The following is a 14,700-nucleotide window of genomic DNA, read 5'->3' on the forward strand; positions in this document are numbered from 1 at the left end:
TTTAACTTGTTTGGAACACAGAATATTCATTTAATGCATTGGGCTTTATGAGCTAACAATGAAAATGTACTTTTACAGCATTTATTCATCTTAGTTTTAATTTATTAAAATAAATATATTTTCATTATTTTATTCATTGATTAATCAATTTATAAATATACATAACTATGTTCATGTTAGTTAATAATACATAAAGAAATGTAAAAATTGTACTTTTAATTTATAATCTTTTACAGCTAAACATGAGTTAGTAGATGTGCAGTACTGTATATTTAACTGTAAAAGTAGGTTATTGTTCATTGTTAATTCATATAAACTTTCACATTAACTAATGGTAATGTGTACGACCTTATTTATTGTACAGTTATTTAGTGTACAGAACAATAAACACAAGGCATTACAAATAAAACAGAATTACAGTTTACGATAACAGATTTAAGGTGCCATTTCACTCTTTTTCAAAATCTCTTCTTTTTAACATATTTACATATGTCCACTTTTCTTTAAAGTCTTACAGCAGGGTGAGCACCCAGAGGTCAGCAGCACACATGTAAATTACCCACTGCTTGCAAAATGGCATTCTAGGTTCAGCTTAAAGGAAAATTTCAAATTCAAAATTGGGCTGAAGCAATTTATCTGGCTCCTTCCTTAAACAGTGCCAGATAGGGATACCACCTCAGCAGCCGCATGTAGGGGATGAATAGCAGACTTCATTGTCCTCAGGGCATGCAAACTCTCTTTCCATATGCTGCCTAATTGGTTTAATTACATTGATTATCTGTTGGGGTTCACATTGTGCAGGCAGGAATGATTAATGGCTTTGAGAACACATGCAGACAGGAGTAAAAGGAGAGAAATGCTGAAGACTGCCAGGGGGTCGATAAAGTTTGAAAGGCCTGTCATGGCCACTCAGCGACAAGGAAAAAAAGAGCTAATTGAAAGTATACAACAGAGAATGGAAAACAGAGCCTGTGTTGTTGAACAAGTAAATATATAATATTATATAATAATGGGGACAGCCTCCCCTCCAGCCTCTCCTGCAGAAATGAAAGCACTGACCCGACTGCGCACCTCTGCGGGTCTTCGGACCGGGAAGAATACCAATTCGCAAACAAGCACCACTTTAGGGCGTAAAGTTGCCTGGTAGAGGGAACTCTGGCTTGGTTGATCGTGTCTAAGACAGCAAGTGGTAGGCCAATAAGATCTTCTGCATCCTGTCCAGGGGCCAGACGTGGAGGTTCCAGAGGTCTGGTCGCGGATTCCAGAGGGTGCCCCATCCCTGAGAAAGAAGGTATTTCCTCAGGGGAATTCGCTAGGGAGGGGCTGCCACGAGGAGCATGAGATCCGAGAACCAAGTCCATGTGGGCCAGTAGGGGGCCACCAGAGTGACTTGTTCCTTGTCCTCCCTGACCTTTCACAGCACCTGTGCAAGTAGGCTCACTGGGGGAAATGCGTACTTGCGCAGCCCCCGGGGCCAGCTGTGTGCCAGTGCGTCTGTCCCGAGCCTTCGTTAGGGAGTACCAGAGCGGGCAACCTGAGTCACTACTGGCTCCAAAGGAGGAGATGGTGGGCGAGTTGTGACATATGACGAGAGCGCATGCCGCCTTTCGATTTATGCACGCTACCATCGCGGTGCTGTCTGAACGGCTCAAGACATGGTTGCCCCGAGAAACCTCCACAAGGCAAGGAATACAGCCAGCAACTCTAGGCAATTGATGTGCCAACACAGTGGGGGCCCTCTCCAGGAGCCAGCGGCTGCGTGCCCATTGCACACGGCACCCCAACCCTGTTTTGAGGCATCTGTGGTGACCAGAACGCGTCGGGACACTTGCTGTAGGGGGACTCCTGTCCGCAGAAAACATAGGTCTGTCCAGGGGTTGAAAGTCTGGTGGCAGGCAGGGGTGATGAACACAAGGTGCTTGCCGCGGCACCATGCCCATCTCGGGACTCGAGTATGGAGCCAGTGCTGAAGCGATCTCAACTCGATGCTGAGAAAAGAGATGCTCTGAACCGGGGTGAACTTGCTCTATTCCCAGTTGACCTGATGCCCTAGATGGCTGAGGTGCCTGAGCACCTGGTCCCTGTGGGTGCACAGTAACGCTCGTGAGTGGGCTAGGATGAGCCAGACGTCAAGGTAATTGAGTATGCGGATGCCCACTTCCCTTAGCGGGGCAAGGGCTGCCTCTGCGACCTTCGTGAAGACACGAGGGGACAGGGACATGCTGAAGGGGAGGACCTTGTACTGATATGCCTGGCCATCGAACGCGAACCATAGGAAGGGTCTGCGTCGAGGCATGATAGAGACGTCGTAGTACGCGTCCTTCAGGTCTACTGCCGCAAACCAATCTTGATGCCGGATGAAAGTTAGAATGTGTCTTTGCGTGAGCATTTTGAACGGGAGTTTGTGCAAGGCCCGGTTGAAATCTTGCAAGTCCAAGATCGGTCGTAAGCCGCCACCTTTCTTGGGTACGATGAAGTTAGGTCTGTAGAAACTCTTCTTGATCTCGGCTGGAGGGACAGGCACTATCGAGTAAAAGGGTTGTGATCTCCGCACGCAGGGTGTTGGCGTCTTCGCTGTGCTCCGAGGTAAAGCGGACGCTGCCGAAAGGGGGCGGGGGCCTGGCGAACTGAACTGCGTAGCCGAGTCGGATGGTCCTGGCCAACCAGCGTGATGGGTTGGGAAGTGAGCGACATATGGGCAACATTGTTTCAGTGTGGATGTGAGCTATAAACTTTGCAAAATCAATGTAATTTGCAAATGAAAACGTAACACTTTACAATAAGTTTCCATTCGTTGACATAAATTAATGCATTAAATATCATGAACTAACAATAATCAATATATTTGTTACACAATTTATGAATCTTTGTTAATGTTAGTTAATAAAAATACAATTGTTCATAGTTCATGTTAGTTCATTGTACATTAAGTAATTGTCACACTGATGAGTCACAAATCCAAGTGCAAGTGAACAGTTTATTAAGGACTGACAGCACAGGGAAATACTACAACGGCCGCGAGCAGGCAGACGCTCTAGAAGTGATACTCTCGAGAAAAGGTAAGCAGGCTGGAATATAGCGTGAACACAGGTCAGCGTCAAGGACCAAACTCCTAGAGGAGTCCTCAGTAGACTGGAGGTAAAGGAGAAATCGGGTTGCACCCGTAAGGAACTAGAACACAAGACTGGGTAACAAAGCACAAACATGAATAACGAACCGACACCATGCATGACAATTACCAGCTAGATAAAGGTAGCTAACAAGCAGTGGTGATTAGTAGCAGCTGACGGCAGTGGCGTAATCAGCTGGTGCTAAGCAACAAACGAGCACTACACACACACACCCACACACCTATAAACACACCAACAGATGACGGAGTGAACACATGGATCGATGAACCGTGACAGTAATGTTAACATATACAACTTTTGATTTTAAAAATGTATTAGTAAACGTTGAAATTAACATTAAGATTAATAAATGCTTAATGCGTATTGTTCATTGTTAGTTGATGTTTATGTTGTTAACTAATGGAACCTTTTTGTAAAATGTTGCCAACAAAAATGTGTTAGTGTTGACATGGCATCGAATTTTAAGGCAGCAATTAAACTTTGTTTTCAATATTAGTAAGTTAATTTGTAATGAGGAATAGCCTAATTAATTCTGATTGGCCAGACGTGTCATTCTGTGGTCAAATATTTTTGAAAACTCTAAAATCTATAACTGAAATGTTGTGCAAGCCAAACCCTTTCCTACTGTGCTGGTCTATCTCTCGCACATCACTCTGTGGTCTCTTTCATTTGACATTATAAAACAGTTTTAAATAAATCAATATGCCATCCCATGTATTTATTTATTTGGTAAGTAGCCATGTAATAAACAGGACACTGTACAGTGAGACGATCATTATCATAAAATAAACCCCTTCAGCATTCAGATACCAAACCCTGGATCACCATGAAGGGGTTTATTTTTCACTAATAACTGGCTGACTGTATATTATCATTTACAATATATATTATACACATTCTTAAGTGTTTGTATTTGTGTTGAGCTCAAACATGGTGGCCTTTGCACACAGCTACATTTGAAAGACATACTAATCTTTTTGCAGTCCACATTCAGATGTTTAGACTGTGCTGAAAAGAACCTACATAAACATTGGATTGTAACAAAGAAAAAAGAAGCACATAAGTTAAAGAAGTAGCTGAAAACACAAGTAATGAAGCGACAAAAAGCCGATGTGTGTGAGAAAGTCCCATGAGGACAAACAGAATAGAGAATGAGAAAGAGAGATAGAAATATAAGTGAGGAGAGAGTGAGAAACAGAGAGAGAAAAACTGAGGGTGGAAGACCAATATATAGCCCCAAATTGGAGGATGTGTTTTTTGGTTAGAAACCCATCTCTAAAATTAGCCAGGGATGTAAATTCCAAAACACTTCTGGCTTTGTGTGTGCAGATGAAAAAGAGTGATGGAAAAGACAAGAAATACATATAAAGAAAAAGTTGTGCTTGAACAGTATAATGATGATTTTTACAATGGGAGTTCTTTAAAGAGCGAGTGCATTTTCAAAGCCACTCAAAAGAAGGAAACCTAAATATGAAAGTCACAGGTTCGAAATTTCAAAAGCTCGTTATTTAAATTCCATTACAGTTAATTTTCCATATTTGCTGGTAAGACAAACTTCCTCATAATGCTTTATACGTTATTTCTACAATTGTGTTTGCCAAAACACATTATTTATATTTTAAAGTTACAATGCATATCGCTCTCCGCTCCTTTCCCTGTTAATGTATTTGAGGTCAGGGCAGCATACACTTAGCAGCAGGTAAGTAAAATGTAATCACTCTTGATAAAGCCATGCCTTTTTGACATTTCTTGCAAAGCACATACCGAATTTTCAGTTGACTGAATCTTTACATGTCATGAACCATGCTTCGTGTTGCTGGTTTTATGGGATTTATCAGGAACTTCAACTTCAACATCACATCTTTCGCTCCACATATTTTAAACCCATCCAAGGCTAGGCATGGCACCCTTCTCACCAAAGCAATCTTCAAGACGCTTCCAAAACGTATACCCTCTAACCCTGCTGACTGGCCCATTTCGGCATCATGTGGCAAATTATATTCACTGTCTGGCTCACAACTGAGTGTAGAAGCAGTCCCCACATTCAATTCTCTGTTGGCAGGTTTATCTGGATCCTTCCAATATTTTAACCTCCCATCCGTACGCACCCTCTCCGATTCTTTGCTCCTCTATTCCTGTGTCACTCACAGCTCCACTCTGAATGTTTAAACCCTTTTACCCCTTCACTTTTTCTGATATTTATTTTTCTCCATAAAATTATTTTCATTTCTTAAACATTCTAAAACAGATAGTTTATATAGTGACCTCCTTCCCTTCATGTGCCATAAGCTTTGATTATCCTTTTCAAGGATATTACACGATCAAATGCTTGCACAGCGCAGGGGTAAATACAGCATTGGTTACTCTTTTCAATGGTATTGCACAACCAATGCCCCCCTCCCTTCATGTGTCATAAGCTTTTGTTATCCTTTTCAAGGCTATTGCACAACCAATGCCCCCTCCCTTTCATGTGTTATAAACATTGGTTACTCTTGTCAAGGGTACAACCAAATTCTCACCCAAGTCAGGGCTCTAATGCATCAAACATCACCCAGCATTGCAAAATAATTTGAATAGCTCTGTTATCTTTTAAAGATTGTTTTCTACCAACATGAAGACCCGGTTGGTATTCCTTATTTTTTTCTCTCTTTTGGGGCTTTACATGGTTTTTCCTGTAGAGTTTAACATTCTTTTACCTTCAAAATATCTTTAAAGTGAGTGTAAACACTCTGACGTACATGAGGCATTATTCCGTAAAATTACAAAAGATGAGGAAAAATCAGTTTTTTATCTGTCTGCACAACACTCTTTCAGGCCACTGATGCAGGTAAAGCTTAACAAAAGATGACGTTACTGCATAGAAAAAGATAGGCATGCAGACATAATGGTCAATGAAACGCACGCAGGCCACTGTTACCGGCCCAACCTGCTTGTTTTCTATGATGGTATTGCATGCTGCCATTAGTGGCATTGTTACCTGCATCACTCAACAGCAGTTGATAAATTCAATACTCTGGGCGCCCAACAAATCCTCTCTTAAATTTTGGTTCAGTGAGGCTGTGGTTATGGACAGTACTGAGAACAAAGAAAATCATCCTCCAAGGGTTATGAGGTTCATTGGTTTCTGCCATAGTTTACAGATGGACTGCATACCAGCAACTAATTAAATGGCAGCTCCTTCGACCAATTAGATAATGCAGTCATGCAAAGCTTTTGGCTTCCTTGAGTACATTATAACTGTCTTGCCTAGACCAGTACAGCACAGCTTAATGCCCTACAATGAAGCAGCGATTTGGAGCACCAGTGTGATTAAGCCTTTTTATTTCTTTTGGCTCTAGTTACTGAAGCAACAAATGGGGAATTCAAAAGAGACATTCAATTTAAAGGTTACAAAGATTTTATTGTGACTGAAAGACAAACTTCAATTACAAATAAATCCCAGTTCAGTGTTGTTAAGACAATAAATAGAAGTAAAAAATAAATAAAATATTAAATAAGGTACAAAACAACTGGCCCAATAAAACTTGTTTGTGTGGAAATATGTCCATGAGTGGAGTCTATATGCTGTGTTGAACTTTTCAAATCTCATAAATGTTAAAAAAAAAAACAAAAAAAAAAAAAAAAACAGGCAGAGCAGTGTAAAATCAACAGTCAAAACTAAACAGGGATCATATTTTTAATATTTCACTTTTAAAGTGTGGATACCCAGCATCAGTTATCTTATTGTATCCTTTGTAAATACAACTACTCCTAATCTTTTCTAACATTAAATCATTAACAGATCTTTCCATACAAGAGGGGCTCATATCTCCACTTCCATTTCAAACCATACTGAGTTTGATCTTGTAAATCACAGGAAATTATTAAGGAAGGTCAATGCATAGCATAGCATTTCATCCCATATCTTGTATCAGTTAATCATAAACCGAATCTGATCAAATATATTCTACAAAATTTGCAGCTCCAGGCAACTATGCTTTCATCTGCTGATACGGAATGAATAACAGACCATGGTGTGTCAACCACACATCACGGTAAACATAACTGTGTGTACAATTCTTCTGATCATTTCCTTATTTTGGAAGGATTGTCAAAACCTTGCATTTGTTTGCAAAATGCTGCCAAATCAAATATTCACTTTTGCTTGCCAAAATCTGTCCCAGAACTTTTATTTTTTACAAAATTCCACTTTGTCATTTTGTGTGCTCCATGTTCCCTTCCATCCTGAATGCCATCATAACTGTAATCTTCCTTAATGATAAGGGACAAGACAGCCCACATTTAAACTGTGTCAATGCAGCGGCTGAGATTTCGGATTTAAGTGCTATTTCAAGGTGGTGCCTCCTCTCCTCTTGTTTGTAGAGACATTTTTGAATTTAAGGAATGACTAGCTGCTCCATTACATTTAAACCAGAGACTTTAGACTTGATGGTTCGAAGCATATAGCACTGAGAGTGTAATTGCAAAGAAAGCGTCATCAATCATGGCCAGCTCAAGCCTTGATAGAAACCAGAAAGCATTACACTCACCTTGATCTAAGTGGAGTGTCTCTAAGTTCAACCCATAACCACCAGCTTTGATTCTACATTTCAACTGGTATTGAAAGGCATGTTTGTGTATGTTTTCCACAGCACCAAACTAATGCTAAAGAGTTCAGCCAAGTACAAGGCACCTCTGTAAGGGACCATTCAATGCTAGTTCCCCTACAACACCATTGGATGTAAGACTATAAGACCATTGTCTGGGAAAATTAAGCATGCACATGAAACTAAACAAAATGAAAAAAATGTAAACAAAACTAAAGAAATTGCTATACTTTTTTTTCCTAAAAAATAAATGTATGCACATGGTAAAAATATATCAAATGTACATGTTTTGATTAATCCATCAATAGCTTCTTGATTATTTTACACATTCTCAATTCTCCCCCTCCACAGTACATCATATCTGCTACAAGTTTCCATGGCTCTGAGAGTCCATCTTGATAGGCTAGAGGGTTATGATCAGGACAAGGGCTGGCCCTGTAGTACAATCCCAAGGTGGTTTAGAGCTCATTCAGTCCACAGCCAGAGGGTTTGGTCCTTTTGGTGTATTTCAAAGACAGTTCACACTGCAAACACACTCAGGGTGCTGGTTTGGTCCTTAAGCCCCAAGATGCTGTAGGCAATCCTCTTTAAATGCCCAGGCAAACGTACTCCAATTTTGCGGATATCCCTGAGAAGTAAAGAGTGAAAAGGTGTGTGAGAATGGGTGGGAGCTAGAAAATTACACATAATCTCATCTCTCAAAAGGTAATTTTGAGGGAGGCCGTGCATGCAAGCAACACTCGGCAGATAGCGTGTATCCAGATCCTAATTGCATTTTTAATAAGTGCCTTAATGATATAATGAGGATTCCCTACACCCACCATGAATCAGATCTGGCAGCCACAGCCAGTGGAGGACTTGTAAATAGTTTCTGGTTTGAAAGAGAGCTACCAGATGACACCAGATGGAACAAAAACTAAAAAAGTACAAACACATCAAAGGCATTTCTGGTGCTCCACACAAAGTTCACCAAAGCCTCCATCCAAGCTAAAAACGCCCACAGGAGCTGAGCCAGAGGTCTCAGTGCTTGAAGCAACTCTGTTTCCGTGGAGTCACCCACTCTATTCATCTATCCAAACCCCTTCATCAGTCAAACTGCCTCCTTCATGAGGTCCAGAGAATGTGAAGAATGTCTTTACCTCCACATTCCCTGCTGGAAAATCCAGCTTAAGCTGGTTTTTGAACATGGTTGCTGGTTTCTAGCTGGTCCAAGCTGGTCAAAACTGGTCATTTGTTGTGGGCAGACATCTTGCCTCAGCAATAAACCAGTTTAAAGGGATATTCATTATTTACTCGCCCTCATGTTGTTCCGATGTTTGTTAGTCTCAGTCATAGTTTTTCTAAAAAATTGAAATTGTCTCATCATTTACTCACCCTCATGCCACCCCAGATGTGAGACTTTCTTTCTTCATCAGAACACAAATGAAGATTTTTAGAAGGATATTTCAGCTCTTTAGGTCCATACAATGCAAGTGAATGAGTGCCAATATTCTGATGCTCCAAAAAGCACATAAAGGCAGCATAAAAGTAATCTATACGACTCCAGTGGTTAAGTACACAACCACCCTACAATGTTAAAAGTCCACCCACTCCTCTTTCTTATATTTCTATTTAGCAAAAACAGTGTGTCAAAATGAACAGGTGATGGACTCCGCCCTATTATCATAGATCCTCCCCTCAGTGATCTACACAGTACACACAGTCCGGCATTTTTTTCCACACTGGAGCAGATACAGTGATAACAATGTCTCAGCTTCGTAAGCATCATAAGCGTTCAGTTGTTGGCTGTAAAAGTGAACATAAGTGTCTTCATATACTCCCAGTATCAGAGCCACTGAAGACGTAGTGGTTTTGTTTTTGAAGGAAATGTGCCCCAAAACATACAAAAATGTGTGTGTGTTTGAGCAAATCATTTTACACAAGACTGCTTTGTGAATGAGTGTCAATATAAAACAAAACAAAAAAGGCAAATCGCCTTTCCAAATGTGCTTGTTAGCTGATACCAGGGCTAATGCAGCTAAAGTACCATTGCCTCTGATTGTATTCACAGAGACCAGAGCTATTTCAGGGCAGGAAACGGCAGCTCATTTGTATTTAAAGAGACACACACGAAAACTGATTTTAATGTAATTGTTTCATACATTATGTTTTGAATTGTAATTGAAAATAACTTTTTCATCTTAAATTTCTGTAATCATGTCGCCCTTTTTTTTTTTTTTTTTTTTTAAATCAGATTCATGTACTGTTTACAGTATCATAGATAAGTGATGTATTATAAAAGCTGTTAATCACGAACACCTATAAAATATATTTATATTCTTTCTGGCAAACAGCCATAAAAGGGAATGTAAATTATAGTATGTGTGCTACATTTTTAAGTTGAGGCATAGAGTTTTTATTATAAAGGGGCATAGCTTATGCATTGCTCATTATTCACTACTCATGAGTACTTTTAAATGAGCTAATCTTTTACTCTTATTTGAGTAGTTTTAGGACAGGTACTTTTACTCTACTCAAACTAAATTTTTAATGAAGTAGTTGTACTTGAGTATTATTTTTCAGAAATCTTTCCACCCCTGCTTTTTGTGTTACATGTAAAAAAGAAAGAAAGTCATTTGGGTTTGGAACAACATGAGGGTGAATTTTCATTTTTAGGATGAACTATCCCTTTATGGTGGTCATGTTTTTGGAACATGGTAGCTGGTCAACTAACAAATGAACAGCTTGGACCTGTCACAAACCAATTCAAATTTTCCAAAACAGCTACCAGCTTAAGTTAGATTTTCCAGTAGGGTCTACTACATTAGCTGTCTGTGCCCTCTCGTCTACCATTCCTTCTCTATTTCATCTCTCAAGTCCTGTCTTTTAAGTCCAATCCAACTGATTAAGAGGGAGTAGCCACACAGTCTTATGAGCCCAGCAGGCAGAAACAGTGGTTACTGGCAGCAGTGGAAGCACAGGCCTCAACTAGTTCTGTTAAAAAAGGAAGGGATGAGCTAGTCTGCCGTGGGAGGAAGGGAGGAATAGCAGAACAGAGGGGGGGGGAGAGCTTGCCACTATCCACCACATCCAGGCCACAAAAGAAATAAGCCTATTCTTTCATTCTAGTCACAGTATTTTCCATTTAAGCTTGCCTCAGCTAATAGAATTTTAAGGTGTTAAAAGTAAAAAAAAAAAAAATTAAAGTTTGCTTAAAACAATTATTGTAAGATGGTTAAATAGTTTCTACTATTTTTTACGTGGTTTCCACATTGGCCAGATGCAGTAAATCCATAAATGGTCTGTGGCCGTGTAAGCTTATCCTTGTAACCAGAGCATAAATTTAAGCCACATTCAATTACTGGATTCCTAAAGCAAAACATTGAAAATGATTTTATGTTCTTTAAGAATTATTAAAAGTTATGGATACAATCTTATTTAAATACGATCTTGTCCAGGCCAATAAGTCTCAGCATTGGCCGTTTCTGATTGCATGCCAGGGGGGAAGCGGTTCTCCAAATGCACAAAATTCTTTCACAAACACCAGTAACTCTCAGTTACAAATGATGTTCACCTGGGAGCATTTTGTTCAAAGGACAATCTGAATAATGTCAGAATCCTCACAAAGTGTGTACTATACACTTTATATGCTGAAAAAGTGTGTTAATGTCTGATTTATTTATGAATTTCGTTCAAATAAGATGCTTAACAAAAGTCAAATCATTTGAAATCTATGTATAAATGTACTTGTCATTAAAGTATAAGTGTGAATCTTTATTTACAGGTGAAATGCACTGATCTCTATGGCATCAATAAAACATATTTGTCACATCTTATGTTTTCTTTTCTTAAAAGAGCAACTGAATGCTTTGAAAAGGAAAATAGCTATATATTTAGCACATTTTTAGCATATTTAAATTATAATAAAACTGTTTATACCAGCCTAAAATAGTTTTCTGGTTTCCTAGACTGACTAAGCTAAGTCTAGGTGATCTCAGTTGTTTTCACCTGACCAGCTGAGAAATGCCTAAAACACCTGTAAAACCAGTCAACTGCAAACCTGACCAGGCATGGAGACCAGCTAAGACCAACCAACCAACTGGTTATAGCTGTTTCTATTTCAGCAATTAAACTATAAAAGGAAAAAAAAATAAGAAATTATGATTAACTGTTTTAATATATTAACAACCATAATTTAAAATGGATTCAAGTTAAGTCCAATAGAGTCAAATGCAACATTCCATTTCTGGAACACCAGGACATGTCATGCAAATGATAAAAGAAAGCAAATGTGTAAAAAGCACTTTGGCCTGTCTTTGGTCTCATCTGAATCCTCTCTTATATTAGATGCCAAAGTCCCAGAATGATGTGAATTCTGTTACTCACTCGCTCTTCATCTGCAGCACCTGCTCCATGCTGACAATGCCAGCTATGCTGAAGTTATCATTGTACTGGCTCATCTTGATGGAGTCCAGCCACTCCACCACAGACCTGAAGGGAGAACCATCTGAGCCACTGGTGCTGGGAAGCCGAATGGAAACTCTGACAAGGACAGAACACAAATACATTCAACAAACAACACATTGAGACTTTTTTAGGCTTTGCCTTGTTGTAATTGTTGGGTGGGATAAGTACACTTCAAGAGAAAACCTGTCTGTTCAGTTTAAGAATGTGATAAAGATATGAAACTATCTGATTGGGAAAAATCCGGCACTTGCATGCATACAGTGTGATAAACATCAGAAGATGCCAAACCATTCTGAGGTCCCATTGGTACATGGTGCATTTCTTAACTTTAGCAAGGAATGACACTGTTTGAAGTACCATTTCACTTTCTTGAACTAATCCAAAATTGTGTAATAGATGGTGCATGCCTCGACTTCTCTCTGTTCATGTGCTGTAAAGCTTCATACAAGCCATTTTAAGAATTCAGAGTGGCTCCAAAAAGTATTTGGACACCTAAGGTATGCTTAAAAATGTAGGACTGTCATTGCATTAGAAAACATCAAAGCAACTGGCATGTACAGTTCTGTGTAAAAGTTTTAGGCAGTTGTGAAAAATGCATTGTTTTTTTTTCTTCAGTTGAGTTTTTCAAGGTTCTTGGCACATAGGTTGTTCCAAACATCTTGAGAACTTGCCACAGTTTTTCTATGTATTTAGGGTGTGTCAATCACTTCCATCACTTCATGTAATCCCACGCTGACTCAATGACCACATTTACATGCACAAATGGTTTATTCCAGGGTTTTAGCAGAAAGCGACATTCTGAAACGTCATGTAAACAAGAACGCAGATAACCTAACGCCATTTAAGGGATTAAGAGAAAGAGTTTTAAAACACCTAGGTTTCTCTTGGAAAACTAGGCTTAATGTGGTCATGTAAATGTATAAGCTCCGTTCTGATGGGTGTTTGAAGAGGGCACATGCGTGGAGCAGACTGGATAAAAAACGTCAAAGGATGGAGCACCGCCAACAACTCAACAAAGCAGAAAGAATTGAACATAATATGGAATTCTTTTGTAACTATTTTATCTGGAGGAACAGGCATCCAAGGCTGCGTTTAACCCTGTTGTGTCTTCTATATGACAGAGGAGGTTATGGAATTATTGGTTGACCCAATTGACAACCGCCTCCTTCTGGTTCGCCTTACAGCCACGTGAATTAAAATAGAATCTGAAGCTACAAGTGGGCTTGGACATTTATATGTATTCTGACTCCTGAATCTGAGTAAGATTAAAAATCCTTTAGTTAAAAATACGCTTTTAAAACAGAATGAAGAACAAGAAGTTCCAGCCCTCTCTTGCTTCTCCCCTATTTGGGGGAATGCAAACTTTAAACCATGAATAATTATATGGGATTTAAACAATGGTCTCAAAAAGGCATTTGCACAATCACAGATTTACATGATGACAACATCCTTCTATGTTTTAGTGATCTCAAAATGAAATATAACATTCCTGTCTCAGTTTTTCAAATATTTATAGGTTCATAGCTTTATTAGCGCTAAACAGAATCATTCATTAAATCGTCCTCCGTTAACATAATTGGAATTTATGTCTCATACGCCATGCAACATAAGCATGATATACTGTACGTTATATACAATACATTCCTAACTTGCTCCAAAGAGTCATCTGAATCAAAGAGAGAAGCATGGAGTGTAGATCTGCAGCATGAACTTTCAGATCTGGAATTGAATTAAATATGCAGCAGGGCCCAGTGTATATCAATCAACACTAGATTTAAAATCATTCAGTATAATTGGATAATGAGAACTTATATCACTCCGGTAAAGATTAATACATTTAACTCTAATATTCCAGATCTTTGTAATAAATGTCAAATCCACAGGGGAACTATATTCCACCATATCTGGGAATATGAAGAGATAAAGATATTCTGAAAAGATGCACTAGGATTTATCTTTGAAATCACCTCCAAACGAGTTACTCCCGAACTCTGTGTCTTGGGCTTACTGCCTGAATGCATATTTTTGTCTAGTTATGAAACCAAAACTATTGGTATTTGATAGTCTATGCAAGATGGTTAATCGCAATGTACTGGAAGAATAGTACATGCCCTGCCAGTAGCCACTGAATGAAAGATCTGTCTTGCATTAGAAAAAATAATATATAGCATCAAGCATTAGCGCAAAGAATTGTATAAAATTGTGGTCTTTTCATAAATCTTCTGGAAAATACTTATCTACAAATACAGGAGACATAAGACTTCTCTCACACACTTGCTAATTCATATAACAATTTTTTATTCGAGTTACACTGGTGGCCAAAAGTTTGGAATAATGTACAGATTTTGCTCTAATGGAAAGAAATTGGTACTTTTATTTACCAAAGTGGCAGTCAACTGATCACAATGTATAGTTAGGACATTAATAACATGAAATTTACTATTACAATTTGAAAAACATTTTCAGAACTTCTTAAACTACTTCAAAGAGTTCTCATCATAAAATCCTCCATGTGCGGCAACTACAGCTTTGCAGAT

The 14,700-nt window shown here is 39.0% G+C and overlaps 1 protein-coding gene across 1 annotated transcript in view; it reads right to left on the reverse strand.

The window, feature by feature from the left end:
- Positions 1 to 6,544: 6,544 nt before the first annotated feature.
- LOC127629101 (ephrin type-A receptor 2-like) overlaps positions 6,545 to 14,700 on the reverse strand; it is a 37,314-nt gene continuing 29,158 nt past the window's right edge. Inside the window, exons 16-17 of the mRNA XM_052106163.1 lie at positions 12,083 to 12,238; positions 6,545 to 8,345 (exon numbers count right to left, since the gene is read on the reverse strand). Coding sequence (XP_051962123.1) covers positions 8,237 to 8,345; positions 12,083 to 12,238 — 265 coding nt within the window. The 3' untranslated portion in view covers positions 6,545 to 8,236. The remainder of the gene's footprint in view (positions 8,346 to 12,082; positions 12,239 to 14,700) is intronic.

The sequence above is a fragment of the Xyrauchen texanus genome, chromosome 35 (genome assembly GCF_025860055.1).
Source record: "Xyrauchen texanus isolate HMW12.3.18 chromosome 35, RBS_HiC_50CHRs, whole genome shotgun sequence".
Taxonomy (NCBI): domain Eukaryota; kingdom Metazoa; phylum Chordata; class Actinopteri; order Cypriniformes; family Catostomidae; genus Xyrauchen; species Xyrauchen texanus.